This window comes from Notechis scutatus, chromosome 2, assembly GCF_049901735.1.
Source record: "Notechis scutatus isolate UNSWTSFEM ecotype Mainland chromosome 2, rNotScu1.2, whole genome shotgun sequence".
NCBI lineage: Eukaryota > Metazoa > Chordata > Lepidosauria > Squamata > Elapidae > Notechis > Notechis scutatus.
Genome location: NC_142010.1, coordinates 18,306,937 through 18,333,311, shown reverse-complemented (window position 1 = coordinate 18,333,311; position 26,375 = coordinate 18,306,937). Strand labels below are relative to the sequence as shown.

Sequence of the window (26,375 nt, the reverse complement as noted above, 5' to 3'; positions counted from 1 at the left end):
TAACTGGTGATAGTGGAAGAAAATTTAGAGGCACGTGCTCTCTGATTTGCAAGCTACTCACCCGCCTGGGTGAGGTTCGAGGTACCGTCGACTTTGTCATTGAGCGAGGAACCAAGAGCCGGAGAGATGGGAAGGTTGCGGCCTGAAGGTTGAGGTGGGGCCACCACTGCGGGATACTGACTTGAAACAGCAAGAGAAGGGTCGTCCACAACATCTAGAAGGGAGGAAAACAGAAAGGGCAATGGGAACAAGGGAAGAGAAAAGAAGGTATCCATCAATTGGGTGCAAAAGCCAGAAAGAAGACACAGTATACAACAAAATAGAATAGAATAGAATAACAGAGTTGGAAGGGACCTTGGAGGTCTTCTAGTCCAACCCCCTGCCTAGGCAGGAAACCCTACACCACTTCAGACAAATGGTTATCCATCTTCTTCTTAAAAGCTTCCAGTGTTGGAGCATTCACAACTTCTGGAGACAAGTTGTTCTGTCAGGAAATGTCTCCTTAGTTCTAAGTTGCTTCTCTCCTTGGTTAGTTTCCATCCGTTGCTTCTTGTCCGGCCCTCAGGTGCTTTGGAGAATAGCTGGACTCCCTCTTCTTTGTGGAAGCCCGTGAGATATTGGAAGACTGCTATCGTGTCTCCCCTAGTCCTTCTTTTCATTAAACTAGACATACCCAGTTTTCATTAAACTAGATGAACCGGTTTGTTATACCAGTTGAATCGCACCCCTGCTCCTGGATTGAGGGAACGAAGATCGGAGAAAGAAAAGCGCCTGCAATTTACTATCTGCAAGCACCCCAGAGGCATCTGTGGGCCCCTCCATAGGAACAAAGTCCTGCATTGAACCAGCAGGGGCTGGTCTTATGTTCTTGCAAGAGGAAGGCTGGGTTACTGGGGAAAGTTTCCCTGCAACCTGCCACTCTCCCGTCCCAATGGCTGCCCACCCTGCTGTTCTTTGGCCTGGAAACACAGCAGATGGGCTTTCCCTGATCCGTAACAGATGTTCCAGAACATACAGAGGGAGAACAGATGGGGTGGGGGGGAGGATGTTTCTAATAGTATTTCTCAGGAGGTAAATTGGGGGAAATGCCATGTCATCTCCTAACCATGCTCCTAGCCCTCCCCTGACACCAGCTGGAAAATGGAGGCAGTTTGGAATAAATGCCTGAAGAGTTTGGCTGCTGGTCACAGCTGCAGAGGGTTGGTTTCTTTCCTTTCCTTCAGGCACGGAAGGAATGTCCTGCTTTCTGGCGTTGTCTTTTCTCCTTTTCTTCCAGGCAGGACAACAGCTGCAAATGGCTGGAACAAATGCAAAACTCTCCACAAAGCAATGAGGGGGAAAAACAGAGAGAGATTCTCCTTGCTCTGATGTTTCTTTCTTCCCCCCTCCTATCAGTCCTTGAAAAAGCCAATGCTGATCTAAGTGGACTCATCCAGAAGGATATTGCACTTTGAGTGCAATGACGATCAAACGTCAATCATCTACGTTTCTGGGACAGACAAAAAATATTTTATTTTTCTTATAAGTATCTATCTCATGGATTCAAAACTATATTTATTCTTATACCTGTATCTTGTAAGCGATTGACAAATCAAATAAATACTAAATACTAAAAAACACAGCCTTGACGCTAAAAGGCAAAAGTGAAACTCCATTCGTCTGATCCAGCCTTGGGTCTACAATTGTACAGGTAGTATAATTGACTTATGACCGCCACTGCAACCAGAACTTCTGTTGTTAAGCAGGGCAGTTGTTAATGAGTGCGCTCAATTTTAAACCCTTCTTTTTTTTTTTTTTGCTTTGGTCATTAAGCAAATCCCTGTGGTCACTGAGTGAATAAAATGAATGGAAGTTGTTCAGTGAGTCTGACTTTTCCCATTTGCTTCTCAAAAGCTGGTGGGAAAAGTCGCCAATGGTGATCACATGACCTGAGATCATGCAACTTGTCATAAATACGTTAGTTGCCGAGCCACCCAAATTTTGATGATGTGACACTGCAATGATTATAAGCCTCAGGATCAGTGGTAAGTGGTTTTTTTCCAGTGCAGTTGTAACTCCAGTCACTAAACAAATGGTCGTAACTCGAGGGCTACCTGTACATTCTCCAGAGCTTTCCAAAGTTTCAGATATGGATTGTTCTTTCCCAAGAGGGCACCTCAAACACTTTCAAGGGGAAATAATGGAGTGTTGAACCTAGAACATTTGCGTGTAATCTCTAGTATTTAGAATAACAGAGTTGGAAGGGACCTTGGAGGTCTTCTACTCCAACCCCCTGCTCAGACAGGAAACCATATACCATTTCAGACAAATGGTTGTCCAATCTCTTCTTAATAACTTCCAGTGTTGGAGCATTCACAACTTCTGGAGACAAGTTGTTCCACTGATTAATTGTTCTCACTGTCAGGAAATATGTCCTTAGTTCTAAGTTGCTTCTCACCTTGATTTGTTTCCCCCCATTGCTTCTTGTCCTGCCTTCAGGTGCTTTGGAGAATAGCTTGACTCCCTCTTCTTTGTGGCAGCCCCTGAGATATTGGAACACTGCTATCATATCTCCCCTAATCCTTGTTTTCATCAGACTAGACATAACCAGTTCCTGCAACCGTTCTTCATATATTTTAGCCTCCAGTCCCCTAATCATCCTGGTTGCTCTTCTCTGCACTCTTTCTAGAGCCTCCACATCTTTTTTACATCATGGCGACCAAAACTGGATGCAGTATTCCAAGTGTGGCCTTACCAAGGCATTATAAAGTGATATTAACACTTCACCTGATCTTGATTTTATTCCTCTGTTTATGCAGCCTAGAACTGTGTTGGCTTTCTTTGTCAGCTACAGCACTGGCTGGCTCATATTTAAGTGATTGTCCTCTAGAACTCCTAGCCAGTATTGTCAGTATGACTGACACTAATGAGTAACAACAATGATGTCAGATCTTTGAAGGTTTCATCTACCTTCTACTTTCAAGTCCTTGGCCTCAAGCAATCACCCAGGTCCCAGACCCAACTCACTTGAGAGAAAGGCAATTTCACTGAAGAGCATCCACTCGGCGGCAAAGTAAAAGTGGCACTGGACAAACAAGCCGATTCGTCCATCCAGTGGTATGGTGACAGAGCGGGCACTGGGGTCCCTGACATCCACCGAAAGCTGTCGGGAGACAGGGACAGGCTCCCAAGCTGTGGCGAGGCTGTGCTTGAAGAGGCAGTCCACCTGCTCGAAGATCCCCACGCCACGTGTGTGCATATTGCTGCAGTGAACCTGGAGATTGAGGTGAAGGAGCAGAAATGGGAACGGGAAGTGGAGGAGAGCAGGATAAGAGAAAAGACAACTCTGAAGCATGCTTATTTCCCTTCCCTGTGTTAATAATCTAGCACAGAGGTCAGCAACCTTAAACGCTCAAAGAGCCACAAAGGTCCTAACCGGAAGAGAAGCCAGAAGTCCGGTTCCCCCACCATAGAGTCTCCTCCTAGCAGGGCGTGTTTTTTTTTCCTCTACCTGTCCTAATTGGAAGCCCTATCAATTGTGGAGCTGACCAGAAAACCCGCCCCTTGCCATAGAGTTTCCTCCTGGCGCGCCGTGCTTTCCACCCGCTACCTGGAAGCTCCTCTCAAAATTGTGGTGCTGACTGGCACCAGGGAGCCCCAGCAGAGGGATGAAAGAGCCGCATGTGACTCCGGAGCTGTGGGTTGCCAACCCCTGTTTCTAGCAGAATGAGACCACACCCAAATGATTGGTAAGAGACCAGTTGTAAACCGAGGGCTATCAGTATTAGGAACGTATCTTTTAATTGGCCAAGCCCATTAATCCTACCGGGTTCTTCATACCAATCGGGGGCCTCTTCAGAAAAATGCTGTTACCTTCATATATGTGAAGGATCTGAGTCGGTCAAACTCAAACTCCATCTTGATGAAACCGTCAGGAAAAGATATTTTGCTCCAGCCCACATAATCGTATCCAGGCCAAACCCGGAACTCTTTGGTTTGGGTGAAGTCATCCAGCCCCACCACTCCATCCGTCAACTGGCCAAGACCCCCAAAATGTAACCTGCATTAGAAAGGATCCCAAACAAAAAGAGGGAAAACAGGATGAGGAAAAGAAAGTCTAGGACCCCTCAAAACTGTTAAGGACAGCTCTAGTTCCATTGCTTTTATGGCCTTCTGTGAAGAGTGGGTTTCTTTAAATTCTACATATGAAATCCCGCTACATAATGAAGTACAGCAGCGACACTTAAATATATGCCTAAGTACCCCTTACAGTAACTGAGCTAAGAATGTCCACACTCTACAATGTATAACAAGTTGGGATCCAGAAATGAACATTCTTGAACAGAGCTTACCTCTTCTGTAATCCATTCCCCCTAGAAATAAGATCAGCATCTTCATTCCTGTTTAGGAACATGGGGTCCTTGGTGCTCTCTGAGCTTGCTTGTTTTCTTGCAGACATTTCATTTACCCAACTGGGTAACACCATCAGTGTTACCTAGTTGGATAATGAACTGTCTGCAAGCAAACAATCCACCTCAGAGTTCACCAAGGACCCCACAGTTCAACTCTGAGCCCCAGATATTCTCTTCTGTTGGTATTAGGAACATGCTGAAAATTTGGTTTAGATAAGTATTTCAGATGCTGAAATAGTAATAACATAGGCACCTGAGATGTAGAGGCTGCCCATTGGAAGTTAGTAAGTCTACTATGATGGACTTGAACTGTGGATATTTATACCTATTTTTGGTTTGTTCCTAAGTGAGTTACTTAGGTTAGCTTTGACCGAAGCAGCATCAAATCACTTACAAAATAAATTTTAAAAATACATCTTCCTTTACACTTTGGGTATGAATGGTAATCCAGATTTCCCCAGCCAAAGATTAAAACTCTCCAAAACCTTAGCTGCTGGAACGTCCAAAATTCTAGAAGCCTGTAGTTACATATGACTGAAGAACACCAGAAGGATCGACCCGACACGATCTTGCTGTCAGCATTCCAACAAACTCCAAACCAATAAACTCCGAGACAAGCATTTCCTCAAAGTTCCATTTTATTAGAGTTGTCATATTGGCACATCTGGGAAAACCCGAATAGGAGTTCCGGGTTTTCCCTTCCCAAAAGAGAAATCAAAGATCCATCCCCTGCACCCACCAGTCCATCACACGGTCCGATCAAAACGTCATGCCTACTGAAGATATTCCTCCAGACACTCCTCCCCAGGTGCAGGGCAACATGTCCTTGACTTTCTGAGAAAGAATGTTGTTGAGTCTAATCTTCCACCTCTCTAAGAAATCCCCCCTCCCAATTTCCCAGGCACTAAATGTGGCAGCCTCGAAGCTTCCAAGTAAAATATGGCTTCCAAGGCTGACACTTGCAAGCCAACAGAGAATGAAAATGTTGAATAACAAATATCCAATTCAATCCTAGGTGCTATGCTTGAAAGCCACTCAGGAGCCTCTTACTCACTCACTTGCTGACACTGGACCCGTCGTACGTGGAGTCGTTAAGGTAGACCAGTTCTGCGGCCAAAGGCATCACCTGACCTAAAGGGGCTGTATAGGATTGAAGGCCATCTGTGGAAGGACACAAGGCATTCAGAGGTAAGTTTCCAGCTTGTTATACCATTAAGGTGCACGTCTCAGATGGGTCCTGTGGAGAGTGGTTTTTCCACGGACTAGAGGGGGTGTGGTTTTGTGTGCTGCCTACATCCTGCAAATGGGGCTTCGCTTGTTTGCGTGGTTGCTGTCATGACACAGACCAGTGCTGGTCCATGGACCGAGGATTGGGGACCCCTGATATAATGTGTTTCAATTGAGTATAACATGTTTAGAGAGACGGATTAATGTGGTACATGATGCGAACCCAGAAAAGTATATTTAAAAAGTCATGACCAGGCAGCAGTGCCTCAGATAGAAAATCCATACAGAGAGTGGTAAGGACAGCCGAGAAGATTTTAGGAAGCTCACTTCCTGTTATTCTGGATAACAGATACTGAGAGCTCAAAGCATTGTTAGAGACCCCACACACCCACTTTACGGTCTGTTTCTGTTGCTCTCCTCTGAGAAGGTTTCAAAATATTTCTAGCAGGACATCCAGATTTTGTAACAGCTTTGTTCCCTATGCCATCCACCTGGTAAACCCACAAGATTCGCTTTTGTTCCATGTTCATGTATACATCCAAGCTAGACTGTGTTGTTTCTCCAAGTCATATAATATATGTGGGTACATGCATAATTTTGTATTTCTTTATTTAGTCACGTTTATATAGTGTATATTGGAGGTGGTGACCCTTTGAGAGCTGTATGCAACAAAATTTCATTTTAATGTATGCTGCTTAGTGTACATTCAAAATGACAATAAAGTTATCATTCTATTCTATTCTATTCTATTCTATTCTATTCTATTCTATCCTATCCTATCCTATCCTATCCTAATTCTATTCTATTTTCTATTCTCTGCACCTAGCCTGAAAAAACTGCTAAAACACACTGTACTTTCAAACAATGCAAACACCGCTTTACTCACCTTTCCAGACACAGCCATAGAGTTCCACTCGCAAGCAGACACTCATGACACGGTCTGAACGGGGGTAGAAACGGATGTACCGGGCAATGATAGGAGGTCCCAGATCCTTCAACACCACCTCATTGGTGTTTTCATTGCCTGAAATCACCTAAGAGAAAAGGAGGAGTGAAGAAGGAAATGAAAGAGGAGTTGAGCAGGGTCTAACAAATCAACCTTGCCTGATCTATTGATTAGAGCAGTGGTTACAGGCAGTCCTCGATTTACGAGCACAATTGAGGCCAAAACTTCCATTTCTAAGCAAGACACTTGTTAAGCGAGCTTGGCCCCAACTTACAACCTTTTCTTGCCACAGTTGTTAAATGAATCATTGCAGTTGTTAAAATTAGTAACACGGTTGTTAACTAAATCTGGCTTCCCCCATTGACTTTTCCTTGTCAGGAAGTTGCAAAAGGCGATTGCATAACGCCAGGACATTGCAACCAGGATAAATATGAGCCAGTTGCCCAGTGTCTGAATTTTGATCATGTGAGCATGGGGATGCTGGATAGTCATAAATGTGAAAAGCAGCCATAAGTCGCTTTTTCCAATGCTGTTATTGTCAACTCATAAAATTATTTCTATGGTCTTTTTAGAGTTGCCAACAGAAAGGGAGGGGGGAGCAGTGAGCAGCTTGCGTTCCATAAATAGTTTTCAAAGATAGCAACTAGGTGACTGAAGTTTCTGCCACGCAAAATTCTAACTGGAGAGCATAATTGATGTCTCTTGGCTATGGATGTGTCCCATTGGAGAATATGAATTATGATACACCCAGGGGGTGCAGGAAAACCAGGGTCAAGGGTGGCAATGAATGAGGTGTCTCAGAGTCAGCTAAACCCAGGCAGTGCCGGACATGTTAACTCCTAATAAATCCTGTTGAAGTTTTGGAAGTTTGGCTCGAGACTCATGATTTAAATGGGGTACTGCCAGAGCCCTGACAGTTATAACTTTGAACAGTCACTAAAGAAACGTCGAAGACTATCTCTACTCAACCTTGGCAACTTTAAGATCTTTGGATTTTAATTCCCAGAATTCCCCAGCCAGCCATACTGCTTGGGGAATTCTGGAAGTTGAAGTCAACACGTCTTAAAGGTGCCAAGGTTGAGAAACAATGGATTAGACAAAATGACCTGTTTCCATGTTATCCCACCGTCAGAGAAGAAGTTACAATTCTCCCTATTTACCTCATTGCCCCACCGGTCACGCCAAGACATCCAGTGATGGCCGTCCCGCTTGTAATGGAGCCGATAAGAGCGAGCAAATTCCTTGCCATGGCCACCTGCGTGGCGTCCCTGCGTCCCCACCAAGGTTAGGAAATGCAGCTGGCGCAGGTCTATCTCCAGGTACTCTGCGTCATTGGGGTAGACGGGTCCTGCAGGGCACCAAGCTCCATCGCCCTCACTCAGGCCCAGCCTGGACAACAAGAAGTGAGATAAGCCCTTTGGACTGCCCGTATCACAGAGCTCATTTTTTATCCTATCTTTATTATTTTTGTAAATACCTCAAAGTAGCAAAGATACAGATGACTTGTTCCTTCTCCTATTTACCTCTCACAACAACCACCTTGTGAGGTGAATTGGGCTGAGAGAGAGTGACTGGCCCAAAGTCACCCAGCCGACTTTCATGCCTGAGGCAGGACTAGAACTCATGTCTCCAGGTTTCTAATCTGGTGCCTTATTTTAGTTCGATCGCAGTTTGACATCAAGATTTTTTTCACATGTCTCAGCCCAGGGCAGATAGCTCCCCATCCTATTATCTCTGCATTTGGGTTTATTTTCCAAAAACCTTCGTTCTGTTTTCAACCTGCTTGTTTGTCCAACATCCATCCATCTATCCATCCACCCATGGCTTCACAATGAAATGCACACCTACACACACGACTTACCCATCTCCGATTTAAAGGAGGGATGCAATTACTGTACACATTAACTCAGGGTTTCTCAACCTTGACAACTTTTAAGTTCAGCTCCCAGAATTATGTAGCATTGGAAGGGGGAAGCCTGGCTGGGGAATTCTGGGAGCTGAAGTCCACACGTCTGAAAGTTGCCAAGGTTGAGACACACTGCACTAACCTAAGGAATGGGGAGATGTTTTTAAAGCGGGTAGGGCAGACTTCTTCTTTAATACATCCAGTTCATTTTGAATTTTGTTTTGGGTTTTTTAAAGTGTTTGCCATGAGCCTCTGGGGAATACTGGCTCACGCATCATGACATTATTACACAAATGGTATTCCTGCTTGGCCTGGATATCTTAAAAGAATCTGAACTGCTTGAAGGACTATCTTTTCCCAGTTACATCTACCTGACCCACCAGAGTGGGGAGGCAGGGTATGATGTAGACCAGTGGTCACCAACTGGTGGGCTGTAGCCCACTGGTGGGCCGTGAGAAAATTTTGATGGTCCGCAGAGAAATGTCACCCCCAGAGCAATTAATCCAGGCTGCGCAGGAACACAAGCCTGCGCCGCCCCCATGGCCCATGGGAACCTTCCCCGCCCACTCACTCCTTACCTGGCAAACTTGCCTGCCAAGTTGTTATTTTTCCTTTTTTTTCCCCCAACCATCAGCTGTTCTGCTGTGCCGGGAGATTTAGATTAGCTAGAAAGCAGGAAATTGTTGGATTTCTTGCTTTCTAGCTAATTTTTACATCTTCGGCTCTGCTTAACCTTCCTTAGGACTAAAGCTTCTATTATTCAGTGCTGACTCAGGTAGCCAATGGCAGAAAGATAGATCTCTGAATGAATCTGTGATTCTGTGAGCAACTCAATCTGCCTGCCTGCTTTGCCTGATTTTGGGTAAAAGTTGCTCTTTTTAAAAATAAAAAATTCAATATTTACATACATCTAGCAAATTTTATGAGTTTGCTTACTAGCAAATTTTATGTGACAGACTCAGGTAGCCGATGGCAGAAAGATAGATCTCTGAGTGAATAGATACTTCTGTAAGCAACTCAGTTTGCCTGCCTGCTTTGCCTGCTTTTGGGTAAAAGTTGCTCTTTTTTTTATAAAAAAATTGAATATTTACATAAATATTTATAATATTTACATACAAGCCATGCCCAGCCAGTCACATGACCACCAAGCCACAACACCCACAAATTAGGCCACGCCCACAGAACTGGTTGTTAAGAAATTTGAATCCCACCCCTGCCTCTGTGTGTTTGTTTGTGTGTGTGAGAGAGAGAGGGAGGGAGGGAGGGAGGGAGAGAGGCTAGATCAGATCTCCCTCTCTCTTTCTCTCTCTCTCTCTCTCCCCCTCTCACCAACGTCAGCAAGCCACCGTCAGTCAAAATTCATATTAGTGGTCCCCGGGATTTAAAATTATGAGTTTGGTGGTCCCTGAGGTCCAAAAGGTTGGCAACCCCTGATGTAGTCTACCCTCCCTTAAGGAAGTCCATAGTGAGACCGAAAATAAAGGGCCTTCTTTGTGGTGGCTCCCTCCTTGTGGAACATCATCCCTGTAGAAATAAGACTGGCCCCCACATTTTTGACATGGTTTATCCAGCCAGCTTGGAGAACTCAGGAGAATACAGAGTCAATCAATATGGTTTGTTTCATTGTTGTTGCTGGGGGTGGGGGATGTTATTAGATTTTGTATTTGGGGTCTTTCTTCTGAAAGCTTCCAGGGTCACTGAGAATAAGTTGTGCGGCCATATATACTTTTAAAATAAATAAATAACATTTCTGTAATTTACATCATTGTGTCTTTCGCCCAATGGCACCCCAATGTGCAAGCAGACATGTTAACATTCCTGTGGGTTGTTATGGATACTATTGATATTAGCTAGTTCTCCCCAATCTGCAAATCTGATAGATCACTGATAAAAAAAGAAAAAGAAAAGCTTTATTGATTCCTTGTCATGTCAAGGAACGTTGTGGTTTTCCTTTATAAATTGATTCCCACAACAGATACTTTAAGATGCTTTCATAAATGAAAACTAATCTGGCCTAGAAACTATATATGAGAAATTGTAAGACTTCTATCCAGTTACTAATACCTATCAATTTTAAGGAAACAGATTACAACAGCAGGTAAGTACCTTAAGAGCCATTACGCAAATGATTCAAACTACAGATATTTTTGTACTGGGCACCAATCTAACTTAATGTTTTAAATGTAAATAAGGGCCCAGTTCCTAATCCGTACGATATGGTACATTTGAATGTGTGTACATGCTGAACGGGAATTTCCAGAACTTTCCACTTAACAGACGGAGCTCTGAGAAAGTATGCATCAATAAACAAATGTGTGAATCGATTACGTCATGCAAATTAAGCAGCAGATACCTTCCTCACCTGCTGTGTTTTGCCGCTGTTGAATCATGCCATGAACTCGAGGCTGAGAGTGCTTCATCTGGAATGGTGCGATCCTGCATGCCGAGCGCATACCGACATGTAGCTGTTGAAGGGAAAACGTGAAAAGCTAAAAAATACTCTCTGTTAGTGAATGCAGTCCCCAGATACACACCTGTAGTTAATCCTTGATTTAGGGCAACAATTAAGATTAGAATTTCCACTACTAATCAAGGCAATTATTAAGTGAATTGACTTTGCTTGTTGGAAGCCAGCTGGGATGGTTGGAAACAGCAACCACATGACTCCAGCGTGCTGCAACCACTGTGTGATGGCCTGGGGCGTGACACAAAAATAACAAAGTCACAAAAATAGAATAAATTCCCTTTAATGCCTCTAACGTTGTCCAATTATACTTGGCTGGATATCAAACTCTTAAAGAAAACAGTCTACGGAGGGAGTATATGCAGTCCGAATCCAAAGTAAAGATAATTAGAAATAAAAAAACCAACACAAACCACACTGAAGTCATTTACACAGCAGGCCAGGATGATAAATTGCAGACTTCCACCAGATAACAAAGCAACCACAGTTGAGAGGAAGTCAAAACCCAGATAAGCTTCGACAAGAATAATGCACGCTTTTCTTCCAGCAACTTTGCCATGAGCAGTTTGTCCTTTTAAACAGTCCTCCCAGCTGCAGCTCATGAAGGGGATCAGGGCCCTTTCCTCCCCCATACACCACACCACTCATGTTTCTCCCTTATCCACTACTCCCTGCGTGCTTTAGGATGAAGAGAGGATGGGCCTGGGTCTTCCTCTGAATGCCCATCCGGCCTGTGCCCTTCCCCAGTTTCCTCCACAACTGGAGCCACACTACCACTCCCTGTCAGCTGTTCCATCTCTCCCTCGGAGTCAGACTCCAGCAGGGGCATGACACACAGTAAATATGGTTGCCAAGTATTCAAATTTTTATCACGTGACCATGGGGATGCTGTGATGGTTGTAAGTATGAGGACCAGTCCTAAGTCACTTTATTCAGTACCGTTGTAACTTCAGACAGTTGCTAAATGAATGGTGATAAGTTGAAGGCTACCAGCATAGGAACCAGGTATGTTATTGGTTCAGCTATGACTTATTGCAATGAATAAGACCAGAAGAAAGTCAATAAAACTAACGGCATGTGTTGGCTGTTATTCATTTGTTGCATTTAGGAAAAAAAAAAAACCAGATGCACAAGTATAAAATAAGTTGATATCTGGCTCAATAGTATGTAACTGTGAGAGGGATGTTGGAGTTCTAGAGGACAATCATTTAAATATGAGCCAGCCGGTGCTGTATCTGCCAAAAAAAAAGCCAAAACAGTTCTAGGCTGCATAAACAGAGTGATAGAATCAAGATCATGTGAACTGTTAACACCACATTATAATGCCTTGGTAAGGCCACACTTGGAATACTGCATCCAGTTGTGGTCGCCACGATGTGAAAAAGATGTTGAGACTCTAGAAAGAGTGCAGAGAAGAGCAACCAGGATGATTAGGGGACTGGAGGCTAAAATATATGAAGAACGGTTGCAGGAACTGGGAATGTCTAGTCTGATGAAAAGAAGGACTAGGGGAGACATGACAGCAGTGTTCCAATATCTCAGGGGCTGCCACAAAGAAGAGGGAGTCAAGCTATTCTCCAAAGCACCTGAGGGCAGGACAAGAAGCCATGGGGGGAAACAAATCAAGGTGAGAAGCAACTTAGAACTAAGGACATATTTCCTGACAGTGAGAACAATTGATCAGTGGAACAACTTGTCTCCAGAAGTTGTGAATGCTCCAACACTGGAAGTTATTAAGAAGAGATTGGACAACCATTTGTCTGAAATGGTATATGGTTTCTTGTCTGAGCAGGGGGTTGGACTAGAAGACCTCCAAGGTCCCTTCCAATTCTGTTATTCTGTTCTGCTTATAACAGGGTTTAAAGCCAAGCTAATATTACCAAGAAGCATTTCTTGATCAGTCTTGGACTAAGAAGTTGCCAAGGCTGAAAAACATTCCAGGTAGTCCTGAACCACAATTGATACTACAATTTCAGTTGCTAAGCAAGGCGACTTATGAAGTGAGTCCTCAACTCACAAATGCAACTGAGTCCAAAATTGCTGCTGCTAAGTGAAACAGTTTTGCTCCACTTTACGACTTTTCTTGCCACAGTCGTTACATGAATCACTGCAGTTGGTAAATTTGGAAGACGGTTGTTAGGTGAAAGTGATGTGCCCATTGACTTTGATGGTCCGAAGGTCGCAAAAGGGGATCATATGACCCCCCTGCACACTGCAACCGTCGTAAATATGAGTCAATTACCAAATGTCTGAATTTTGATCACGTTCAAAGGGAAGTTAGACAGGACATCTATCTGGCATTGTATTTTTTAAAGTATATTTTGCTTTACATGTCTGGCATTGTATTAACCCTAACTCAGGGGTCTCCAACCTTGGCAACTTTAAGACTTGTGGACTTCAACTCCCAGAGTTCCTCAGCCAGCAAAGCTGGCTGAGGAACTCTGGGAGTTGAAGTCCACAAGTCTTAAAGTTGCCAAGGTTGGAGACCCCTGCCCTAACTGATTCCTTTCCAAGATTCTGATGTTTCTTTTATTTTTCACTAGGAGGCGCTCTAATTTCACGTACAAGAAGAGAGAGGCCACCAATTGAGTGAGCTTCAACAGAAATCTGAATCGAAATAAAACAAATCCAAAAGATAATTTAATCGATTCAATAAACAACAACATGACTCGGAAGTTAAATTGGATTCTTTCAAGATTCCCCTCCTGTATCAAATGCTAGAAGCTTTTTGGAATTCAGCTCAAAAGGTAAATTGTTCGGAAAAGCACCTGAGGAATTAAAAAAGAAACACACACACACACAAACAGGGTGACCCTAGAATGAAATTGAAATTGTCTGGTGATAGCATTCAATACCGAAGGAAAACTGAGGTTCTGTTGTCAAATACGAGGGCTATCCACAAAATAGATTATGTTTTCGTCTGTAGCAAGAAGGGGCGGAGCTTAACTTTCCTCTACACTTGTTCTGAATTGCTTTTTTAGTTTTTCAATTTTTCAATTAAAATTTCGATCGGTTCATGGTTTTTTGCCAACAAAAACCTTATCACTGATCGCACCTCACAACTCGCGGGATTTTCAATTGCAGCACACATTTCAAACGTTTGCTGTGAAATAACGGGCAACGATACGAACCTCCCACTAGCACGACTAGATGCAGACTGAGCGGCGGACGCACAGACCAAAGATGGCCGCACTAGCTCCGCCCCTTCTTGCTACAGACGAAAACGTAATCTATTTTGTGGATAGCCCTCGTATATTATTTACTGATGGACTTTGCTCTCTTCGAGATATAGACACAGCCATTGGCTTACACAGCCTTTATAGGGAGATTGACCATTCTTGTTTACGATCCATTAACCGTAACAACTAAGATGAATTTATTTATTTGATTTGATTTGTTTGATTTGTCAGCCGCTTACAAGATAATAGGTATAAGTATAAACATGAGTAAGGATGTAGGAAATAGGCACGAATAAATGGAGACAATAGGACAGGGATGGGAGGCATGATGGTGCACTTATGCACGCCCCTTACAGACTCTTAGGAATGGGGTGAGGTCAATAGTGGTTAGTTTTAAGGTTAAAGGAGCGGGGGGGTTAGAGGATGTAACAACAGAGTCAGGTGGTGCTTTCCAGGCATTGACCACTCTGTTGCTGAAGTCGTACTTTCTGCAATCAAGTTTGGAGCGGTTAACATTGAGTTTGTATCTGTTGTATGCTCTTGTATTGTTGCGGTTGAAGCTGAAGTAGTCATTGACTGTAGGACATTTGCCCAGAGAAGAATTAAAAGTCCTGTTTCCAGTCTCCCAATGGGCTTCCTACCCTGTTGGCTTTCTTCTCCAACAGAGACAGGATACAGAATAGTAGAGTTGGAAGGGACCTTGGAGGTCTTCTAGTCCAGCCCCCTGCTCAAGCAGGAAACCCTATACTATTTCAGACAACTGGCTGTCCAATCTCAGAGGCTTCCAGTGATGAAGCACCCACAACTTCTGAAGCCAAGCCATTCCACAGGTTCATTGTTTTCACTGTTGGGAAATTTCTCTTTAGTTCTTTGATTGCAAGTAGTCCTCGACTTACAACAGTTCACTTAATGATCAATCAAATTTACAACGGCACTGGGGGGAGGGAGTGGCTTAGGATCATTCTTCAGACTTACAACCGTTGCAACATCCCCCAGGGTCACGTGATTTACATTCAGATGTTTGACAACTGACTCAAATTTAGGACGGTTGCAGTGTCTCAGGGTATGGGATTCCCCTTTTGCGACCTTCCGACAAAGTCGGAAGAGTCAGTGGGGAAACAAGATTCACTTAACAACCATGTTACTAATTTAACAGCGGCAATGATTCGCTCAACAAATGTGGCAAAGAAAGTCATAAAATGGGGCAAAACTCCCTTAACAAATTTCTCATTTAGAATGGAATAGAATGGAATGGAATGGAATGGAATGGAATAGAATAGAATAGAATAGAATAGAATAGAATAGAATAGAATAGAATAGAATAGAATAGAATAGAAAATAAAATAATAAAATAAAATAATAAAATAAAATAAAATAAAATAAAATAAAATAAAATAAAATAAAATAAAATAAAATAATAAAATAAAATAAAATAAAATAAAATAAAATAAAATAAAATAAAATAAAATAAAATAAAATAAAATAAAATAATAAAATAAAATAAAATAAAATAAAATAAAATAAAATAAAATAATAAAATAAAATAAAATAAAATAAAATAAAATAAAATAAAATAATAAAATAAAATAAAATAAAATAAAATAAAATAAAATAATAAAATAAAATAAAATAAAATAATAAAATAAAATAAAATAAAATAAAATAAAATAAAATAAAATAAAATAAAATAAAATAAAATGGAATGGAATGGAATAAATAGAATAGAATAGAATAGAATAGAATAGAAAATGGAATGGAATGGAATGGAATGGAATGGAATAGAATAGAATAGAATAGAATAGAATAGAATAGAATAGAATAGAATAGAACAGAATTCTTTATTGGCCAAGTGTGATTGGACACACAAGGAATCATAAGGTACATAAGCAACATAAATGTTGGGCTGAATTGTGGTCGTAAGCTGAGGACCGCCTGTACTTGGGACTACAGAGGGTTCTGCCTCTAAGATTGGGAACGGGATTCTAAGTCCTCCTGTGCTTCAGTGGTAGATGCTTTGTCACTACTTGTCAGCCTGAGAAAATAATATCCCTCCACTCCCAAAAATATCTCAGAGGAATGTGAACTATTCCAGACGGGAGGAGCTCTGGATCCAGATCAACTGACCACTTTGTTTCCACTTGACATATCAGGCCACAACATCACTTCAGTGTGTCCCACGGAATGTTTATGGGAAAAGCAAACGGCCCGATTGGCACCTCGTTTCTCTTCCCCCTTTTGTGGCACTTTAATAGGCTGGAGGTCATCTTCCAGGGGCCTGACAAGCATTCCCTCACGGAATATACTCCAAGCAGGGAACAGGCCATCCCGAGGCTTCTGGAACACTCCAGAAGGACAACCTGTTCCAAGGCCAGACTGTTCCATGAACATTCCTGGGGTCTCTTCTCCGGGCATCGGTCCTCTATCAGTCCATCTTAGCTTCAGCAAGGAGGCTGCGTCAGTTGTCTCCGGGCACAGCCTTCGTGCTACACGTCCTCTCCGTGACCTGTTTTTCCTTGTTCACCTTCTGGGAGGACGGGGGGCTTTGTGGTATCGGAAGGAGAACATCCAGATTCAGTCACGGTTTTGTTCCCTACAGCATCAACCTTGTGAGCTTGTTTCTTCTTTCTGCTACGTATTCAAAAGGGACAGTGATATAGATATCTGTACCATATATGTGCGTGTGTGTATGTGTGTATATATACATGTATGTGTGGGTGTATATGTATATGTAGGCATATGTATGTATATAAATGAATTAAACATGACTTGGTCGGTCGTCTCCCCCCGTTTTTAGTAATTCATTTAATGGTAGTGCGATCTCAGCAAATGAGGGGATATTTATGTGTATGTGTGTGTGCATATGTGTGTATTTATGTGTATGTGTGTGTATATGTGTGTGTATTTATGTGTGTATGTGTGTGTGTATATATATATATACACACACACATGTATATGTACATGTGTGTATGTGTGTGTATATATACAGTATATATACATACACACATACACACATACAATATATATATACATAACACACATATACATATACACATAACACATATACATATACATCTCGCATATGTCTATGTATATACATACATATATATATCTCACGTGTATATGTTTGTTATGTATGCATATGTGTATGCATGTGTGTATATATATATATATATATATATATATATATATATATATATATATATGTATATATATATATATATATATATATATATATATGTGTGTGTGTGTGTGTTTTCTTAAGTTTTCGCTGGTATTTATATGTATGGTATTCAGCTTTGTTGGGTATTTTCCACGTCATTATAGTTGTGCTTTTAAAGTTGTAGCGAATTTAAAACAGAAACGGCTGTGAAAGCCTGACTCACAGACGAACACAATACACAAGCCTGATGATGGCAGATGAGATTCTGCCAAAACGTCGCTACAACTTTAAAAGCACAACTATAATGACGTGGGAAAATACCCAAACAAAGCTGAATACCATACGTACGTGCGTACATACATACATACATTCGTAGATTTTCACGGATACAGTTATGCAGGTCTTGGAAAAGACCCAAACATGCCAAGACCTGCAGATAGATAGATAGATAGATAGATAGATAGATAGATAGATAGATAGATAGATAGATAGATAGATAGACAGACAGACAGACAGACAGACATATATACATAACACACATATACATATACACATAACACATATACATATACATCTTGCATGTGTCTATGTATATACATACATATATATATATATCTCACATGTGTATATACATACATACACATACACATACACACATACATACATACATACATACATACATACATATATATAGAGAGAGAGAGAGAGGGAGAGAGAGAACATGTGTTATGTATGTGAATGGGTAGATGTATGCTTTTGACAGCAGGCAACAGAATTTCATTTTTAATATGGGCCACTGTGCTCACAGTAAAAAAAAAATGACAATAAAGGTCTATCTTATCTATCCAGAGGAGGCCGCCTTGTGAGTTTTCATTTGCAGCTGAAAGACATTGTTCTTTGAAGGTCCTGGTGTGGATCCAGAGGTGCCCTAAACAATCCCCTTCAACTGTAATGTTTATTTTGTTTGCTGGTAGTCCTCGGCTTACAACAGTTCATTTAGTGATCGTTCAAAGTTACAACCACATTGAATATAGTGACTTATGGCCGTTTTTCACATTTACGACTGTTATGGCATTCCCCATGGTCATGTGATCAAAATTCAGCCACTTGGCAACTGATTCATATTTATGATGATTGCAGTGTCACAGGGTATCATATGATCACCTTTTTTGACCTTCTCACAAGCAAAGTAGGTTCACTTAACAACCATGTTAGTACCGTAACAACTGGCAGTAATTCTGTTAAGAACTGTGGCAAGAAAGGCCGTAAAATGAGGTGAAACTCACTTAACAAATGTCTCACTCAGCAACAGAAATTCGGGGCTAAATTGTGATCAAAAATCATGGACTACCTGTGTTAAATAAGTTTAAATGGCTGCCCGATAATAAATTGCCAGATGACTCTGGCTGGCAGTCTTTTAATTTTTAATGTAAAACTAGCTGAGACATGACTGTGTTAACTTTTATTTCATGAGGTAATTTGAATATAAATAGAATGGAAATCTTTTTGCCCTAAGCTCACCAACAAGCTACTCAAAGGAAAGGTGCTGCTTGCAACCTCTTCTCCCCAGTTATGTCTTCATAACTGAGGCAGTCTACAACTTATGACCATAAAGGAGCCAATGGTTCAATGGTGCAGTTTTGCCAAAAACTGAAAGGAAATACCACTTGGGGAGTGGGGGGGCAAAGATGTCATATAATGTGGTTATGTGACCACGGGACGTTTCATATGGTTGTAAATATGGCCTGGTTGCCTAGTACTAGGGGGGGGGCAACTATTGGAGTTTCAAATCCAGGCCATAAGTAGCCCCCCCTCCCCCAGTAGGTGCATTGTGACTTCAAATGGTTGCTAAGAGATCATCGTAAGTCGAGGACTATCTGCACCGGTTAACTACACTTTTTAAATCCTATTTTTTCCCTAGCTATTCTGACACAACTATAGTTGCCAGATATAATCCTTGTTCAGTTTGCTAGTTCAGTCTGTCTTTAATCTGTCACATTTTAATGCTTATTAGATTTCATTCTCATTAACCACTGACTACTTTTCATGCAGTTAGCTGGGATCATTGTGGAATATACTTATTTGATTCATATTTTCTCTTTCAATCACAAGCTCTCCCTCCTCCTATTTTATCCCACCTATGAGGGAAGGTTTTTTTTCCTGTTAAATTCTATTTATTTGTTTGTTTCTTTGTCAAGCAAGTATTAGATAACAGGTATAAGTATAAGCATGGTTATGAATACATGAAATGGATACGAATAAAAAGAAACAATAGGACAGGGACGGTAGGCACGTTGGTGCACTTATGCACGCCCCCTAAAGACCTCTTAGGAAAGGGGTGAGGTCAATAGTGGATAGTTTTAAGATTACAGTTTTTGGGGTTTGGGGAAGAAACCACAGAGTCAGGTAGAGTATTCCAGATATTGACCACTCTGTTGCTGAAGTCGTATTTCCTGCAATCAAGTTTGATGCAGTTTACCTTGAGTTTGTATCTATTGTGTGCTCTTGTATTGTTGTGGTTGAAGCTGACGTATTCATCGATGGGTAGGACATTGCAATAGATAACTTTATGTACCACACTTAGGTCGGACCGAAGGCGGCGTAGTTCTAGGTTGTCTAGGTCTAAAATTTCAAGTTTGATGGCATAAGGTATTCTGCTATTAGTAGAGGAGTGAAGAACTCTTCTCGTGAAATATTTCTGGACTTTCTCGACTGTATTAATATCCAATATGTAGTGCGGGTTCCAGACTGATGAGCTGTATTTAAGTATTGGTCTAGCAAACGTTTTGTATAGGGCTTCTCCTCCTAACTTCCCAGATTTGACAAGTTCATCCTTTCCCCAAATTGTGCAGTATTTGTATAGCACAAAGGGTTCTTCTGGTAATCCAGGATATGTGGATTTGGGGGATTTAATTCACCTGCTTCTCCTACAACTGAAAACAGAGTTGAATCCTGACACCAGCCAGCTGTTTTGACCCTCTGCCCTTTTCTCTCTCAGCTCCTGCTTCTTACCTGGATCAAAGTGCTCTTCCAACTCCGATGTCCCCACAGAGACCAGCAGCAAAAACCAAAGCATGCCAGGTCCCATCCTGCCTCCGACCGGTGGTCTGGTTACATCGATCACTGAACTTTCATCCCTGTTGAAAAAAGTTGAAGAAAGAAGCGGTTAACGAAGCAGATAACTGCAGTTAAGGAAGAAGCAATTAATGAAGGATGGTTACAGGAATTGGGTATCTTATCTAGTCTGGAGAAAAGGACCATAGGAGACATGACAGTAGTGTTTCTCTATCTAAGGGGCTCCTACAAAGACAAAAGGGTCCAACTACTGTATTTTCCAAAGCACCAAAAGCCAAGACAAGAAACAATGGATGGAAACTAACCAAGGAGAGAAGCAACCGAGAACTAAGGAGAAATTTCCTGACCATTAGAACAATAAATCAGTGGAACGGCTTTGCCTTCAGAAGTTCTGAGTGCTTCATCGCTGGAGGCTTTCAAAAAGAGACTGGACTGAAATGGTATAGGGTCTCCTTGCTCGAGCAAGGGATTGGACTAGAAGACCTCCAAGGTCCCTTCCAACTCTATTATTCTATGTTCATAACCTTATGTGGGTCTTTTCCTCCATCGCTTAGCTTGGTAGTGAGTGATTTCAACCTGACTTAGCAGCCTTATTCATTTCCTAGTTCAAGCCCTTAATAAATACCGTGCGTTCCAGGCAAGGAAATCACTCACATGCAGCTATTGTCTCTATTTTCCTAGATTCCAGCCAGAAGGGACTGGAAGTGACACACCAGCAGCATTGTAACACATAATCATCACGGACAAAGAGGGCTACAAGCCAAATCTGTGGCTTGGTGGCATACGCTTTGCTCCAGGGAAAACCCACCCTGTAATAAAAGAGCCAGTCATGGGATTGATTTAAAAATAGCTTGTTTCGGTTGTTTTGGTTAAATATTGGTGAAATAAGCTCAAGTAGAGTGAAACCATGACCTTATTTATTAGGAATGAAGCAGGCAGACTCATGTTGATTACAGAGCCCCTGAAAGTTGTAGTTGTACAGGGAGTCCTCAAATTATGTCCACAATTAAGCCCAAAACTTCTGCTGCTAAGCTAGTCAGTTATTAAGTGGATTTTGCTCCATTTCTTTGACCTTTCTTGTCACAGTTGTTAAGTGAATCACTGCAGTTGTTAAGTTAATCACACGGTTGTTAGGTGAAAGTGGTTTCCTTGTTGACTTTGCTGGTCAGACAGTCGCAAAAGGGGATCACATGACCCCAGGACACTGCAACCATCATAAATACGAGTTGCCAAGTGTGTGGATTTTGAGCACATAGCCATGGGGATGCTGCCAATGGTTGGACATGTGAAAAATGGACATAGGTCACTTTTTTCAGTGCCACTGTAACTTCGAACGCTGATCAAATGAATTGTTGTAAGTTGAGGACTAGCTGTATACAATCCATAATGGAATAGAGGGTGGAATTGCTTGTATTTCAATAAAATCACTCAAAAACGTCTGATTCTGGATAGGTCAAGGACTCAGACCATCCTACATTATGTCTCCTCTCAGAAGTTTCAAATAAGAAAGAAACATAGAAGAAGCCAAACCTGTTACTTGTCCCCAGTTCTGGTATACAAGGAGTCCTCCACTTATGACTGGCTGCTTAATAACCATTCAAAGTTAAAACAAACTCAAAATTACTTGTGACTCACTCTTGAAGTTACAACTACCCCACCACCTCCATTGTGGTGTGATCTTCAGGTGCTTAGCAATCAGTTCACTATTACGATCTCGTTAGTTATGTGATTGCATTTTGCAACAATGCGCAGAACACACTGCAGGAGCTGGGCATAGCTAGTCTAGTGAAGAGAAGGACCAGGGGAGACATACGAATACAGAATACGGTAGTAGAGTTGGAAGGAACCTTGGAGATGATAGCAGTGTGCCAATCAATATTTGAGGGGCTGCCACAGAGAGGAAGGGGTCAAACTATTCTCCAAGGCACCTGAAGGCCAGACAAAGAATAATGGATGGAAACTGAACAAGGAAAGATTTAATCTGGAAATAAGGAGAAACTTTCTGACAGAACAATCAACCAATGGAACAGTTTTGCCTTCAGAAGTTGTAGGAGCTTCATCACTTGAGACTTTCAAGAAGAGACTGGACTGCCATCTGTCAGAAATGGTGTCGGGTCTCCCGCTTGGGCGGGGGGTTGGACTATATGACCTACAAGGTTTCTTCCAACTTGGTTATTCTGTTAAGTTGAAATCACTATTATAATTTATGGCTGTTTTTTCGCAAAAAAAAAAATGTCCTTTGGCTAAAATGAGCCCACACCTGTGACCAGGTGCTTTGCATAACAATCACGTCGTTGCTTGGCAATTGTGGTGACTCACTTAATGAACATCATAAAAGCGGTCATAAAATCGAGTCTGGTCCCATGGTGCCTCCAATTACAACCGCAATGACTTATGACCAAATTGCAGTCCCAACTGTAGTCCTAAGTCTAGAAGACTACCTGTAACGCCTCTGAATTTGGAGGTAACAGTTAAGAGATAACAGATAATCTGAATTGGAAGGAACCTTGTAGGTCATCTAGTCCAAGCAGGAGATCCTACACCATTTCTGAACAAATGGCAGTCCAATCTCTTCTTGAAAGTCTCCAGTGATGACGCTCCCACAACTTCTGAGTCGTTCTGAGGGTAAATTTACCAGACACTGTTAGACATTTAAGCTGCACAGCTCATCAAAATTACAGCCCAGCTACTGCAGTGAAGCAAGTGTCATCAATTATTACTCACAACTAAGAATAGCAATACAAACATATGCAACCGATAGTCAAGCTCTCATCCTGGAATTCCAGGCACGGATTTTTTTATTTTTCAGTGATGTCATTCCTCAAATTAAAAACAAGACAAAGCAAGCATAAAAAGAGGGAAAGCACTAGAAGATCAGATGAGTGGTAAGTCAAGGTGGAGTTCGTTTACTTTTGGCTTAGTGTTACAAGCAAATCTCACCCCTACAAATATGTTATTATATTAAGCCCAAACCGAGCAACAACAAAAAAAACCATTGTGGTTAAGAGCCCTTTGGGAACAAGTTCAGCATTTTCTTCTCAAAAAGGCTTTTTGAAAGGGGATGATTTTAAACCACGTAAAGACTCAGTGGTTGTTTTTTTTCTCCTCCCAATAAAATGCAATTTAGGAGCTGAGCCAGATTTTACCTTAGAATGATTTGATCAAAACTGTTCATGGTTACTGAGAATAAATCAATCGATCGACATTCCTATTTCATCGATTTCTGCCGGGAACAATGAAAGGAATATCAACTAACACAATTTAAGGCTTTAATCTGAAACTTGTGCTACGTTTGGGATTTCTCTCCAATTAAACAACAAATACCTCCTTGTGCAAAGTTTGGTTACAGAAAGAATTGATATATTTTAAGCATGATGTGGCTAAGCATATGACTGGAATGGAATGTGACTATAGGTAATCCTTGATTTATGACCACAATTGACCCAAAATTTCTGTTGTTAAGTGAGACATTTAAGTGAATTTTGTCCCGTTTTATACAACCCTTCTTTAGTTTAGTTTAGTTTACTGTCATTGCACCTGGTACAACGAAATCAAACACCATCTTCAGTGCACATCATGAACCATGAAAATAAACACAATCACACACCCTTCACACTCCACACATTGAATTGAAAACCCCCGACACCGCACCAACACTGCACTATACAGTAGAATTCAAAAGAGTTACTGCCCTGGGATAGAAGCTGTTTTTCAGCCTATTTGTCCTTGTTTTTATTATCCTGTACCGTCTGCCAGATGATAAATAGTTCAAAAATAGGGTTCCCGGGATGAGATGGATCTTTGAGATTGTTTTGAACTTTCTTAAGGCAGCGGGAGCTATAAAGCTCTTCCAAAGAGAGGAGAGGGCAACCAATGATCTTGCCCCCATGGTTAAGTGAATCACTGCAGTTGTTTAAGTTTGTGGCACAGTTGTTAAGTGAATCTGGCTTCCTCATTGATTTTGCTTGTCATAAGGTTGCAAAAGGGGATCACATGACCCCCCCAGGACACTGCAACCGTCATAAATACGAATCGGTTGCCAAGAGTCCGAATTCTGATCACATGACCTCAGGGAGGCTACAACGGTCGTTAAGTGTGAAAAATGGTCATAAGTCACTTTTTTTTCTATATTGTAACTTTATAGTTATTGAATGGACTTTTGAGAGTCGAGGACGGCCTGTACTACGGTGATATTCTCTGCCACGTGACCCAAAACTGTTTCAAACATTCGCTGTGGAAATGACATTGCCTAAGCATCTGTATTCCAGTTTAGGATTTTCTCACATGGATGTAAGAGCCATCTATTCCCCAATGGAAAATCATTTCTCATGAACGCAACAGCTGCAGAACAGATAGGGAAGGGGTGATCCAGAATAGGGGTGCAGGACAAGCAAAGGGAAAAAGTCGACCTAGACTCTCAATTCAGTATCTGTTTCTCCTCCGCCCTTTGTTTTAGCCAAGTTCATCAACATGCCGAGCCAGATCAACTATAGTCCTCTGCAGTCTTTTGAAATTCATTCAGGTTATCCCCAAATATATTGAAAAAGAGTGTAACAGAATAATAAGAGATGGAAGGGACCTTGGAGGGCTAATGACCCACATTTGGACAAGTGCGCCTCTTGGTAAGATTATCCTGGCTTTAAACCTCATTATAAGCAATAAATTATAAGCAATAAATGAGTCACAGCCAACACACGTCATTAGTTTGATTGACTTTTATCTGGCTCCTATTGATTTGCAGTAGGCCATAGTTGAGTCAGTAAAACGCTTGGTTCCTATGCTGGTAGTCCTCAACTTATAACCATTTCCCAACCGCCTGAAGTTACAACGGCACTGGAAAAAGTGACTTACAATCAGTCCTCACACTTACGACATTGTAGCAGCAACATGATCAAAATTTGGGCACTTGGCAACCGGCATGTATTTATAATGGTTGCAGCGTTCTGGAGTTAGGTGATTGCAATCTTCCCAGCTGGCTTCCGAGGAGAAAGTCAATGAGGAAGCCAGATTCACTTAACGAATGCAGTAATTTGTTTTAACAACTATGGCAAGAAAGGGCTAAATTGGGAGTGACTGATTTAAGAGCTGCCTTGCACTTAGCCATGGCAATTCCAGTCCCAGCTGTGCTTGCAAATCTAGGACCCCCTATAATATGTATGTTCTCCATGCGGAGTTATTTATAAAAATAATAAAGGTGGGGATAAAAATCTGATAAATAAATGAATAGATGACTTGGACTGCCGTACAGTTACAACATTCAGCTCTCAAATTCAGCTTGGCTCCTTGCAGAGGTCCAGTCCCCATATTTCTCAGCACTATGGTCATTGCTATCAACCAACAATTTAAACTGCTTAAGAATCAAAACCGAATATTTTACTACTATCTGTCTTTCTATCTGTCTATCTGTATCTATCTATCATCCATCTATCCATCTACCTATTCATCTCTACATTCTTCCATCCTACCTACTTACCTACTCCAATCCAAAGCAAATTTAGGTCTTCCTTAATTTTACCCCCCAAAAATCACCATCTAGATTTCCAACATCACTCATGCAAAAGTTTGGTCTAGAGGTTAAGGCACAAGCTAGAAAGCAGGAGGCCGTGAGTTCAAGTCCTGCCTTAGCCATGAAAGCCAGTTGGGCAAGCCCTGGGCCAGTCACTCTCTCCCAGCCTAACCTACCTCACAGCGTTGTTGTGGGGGAAAACAGGAGAAGGAAGGTGTGTTGAATTATTTGTAAAAATAATGATGGCATTAAACAAACAAATATATCACTGGCAAAGACTTCCCTATAAAGCCCTACACAGATCATATCCAATCTAGTCCTTGATCTAGTGTCCCTGCAGAGACAAGTATACACACACACACACACACACACACACACAGAGGGAATTTCCAAGGAAGTCTCACACATATTATTCAGGAAGCAAGCTCACTGCCACTTCACTGTGCCTTAATCAGTGGTTTGGGAAGAGTGTTGTGGGATGTGTGTATGTGTGTGTTTGTCTGTGAGACTGGCCAGCTGCT

At 41.7% G+C, this 26,375-nt stretch overlaps 1 protein-coding gene and 1 long non-coding RNA gene across 4 annotated transcripts in view; one reads left to right on the top strand and one right to left on the bottom strand.

Moving 5' to 3' along the window:
- DDR1 (discoidin domain receptor tyrosine kinase 1) overlaps positions 1-26,375 on the bottom strand; it is a 75,709-nt gene that overhangs the window by 26,487 nt on the left and 22,847 nt on the right. For all 3 annotated transcript variants that reach the window (XM_087954349.1, XM_087954348.1, XM_087954350.1), the window contains 8 exons: positions 20,286-20,410; positions 10,833-10,935; positions 7,725-7,953; positions 6,505-6,652; positions 5,450-5,552; positions 3,853-4,039; positions 3,007-3,253; positions 62-214 (listed from right to left, as the gene is read on the bottom strand). In XM_087954349.1, the coding sequence (XP_087810475.1) occupies positions 62-214; positions 3,007-3,253; positions 3,853-4,039; positions 5,450-5,552; positions 6,505-6,652; positions 7,725-7,953; positions 10,833-10,935; positions 20,286-20,361 (1,246 nt within the window). In that variant the 5' untranslated portion in view covers positions 20,362-20,410. The remainder of the gene's footprint in view (positions 1-61; positions 215-3,006; positions 3,254-3,852; positions 4,040-5,449; positions 5,553-6,504; positions 6,653-7,724; positions 7,954-10,832; positions 10,936-20,285; positions 20,411-26,375) is intronic.
- The window catches only part of LOC148131855 (uncharacterized), a 205,892-nt gene continuing 186,699 nt past the window's right edge, over positions 7,183-26,375 (top strand). Inside the window, exon 1 of the long non-coding RNA XR_015747433.1 lies at positions 7,183-7,318. This is a non-coding gene — a long non-coding RNA (uncharacterized LOC148131855). The remainder of the gene's footprint in view (positions 7,319-26,375) is intronic.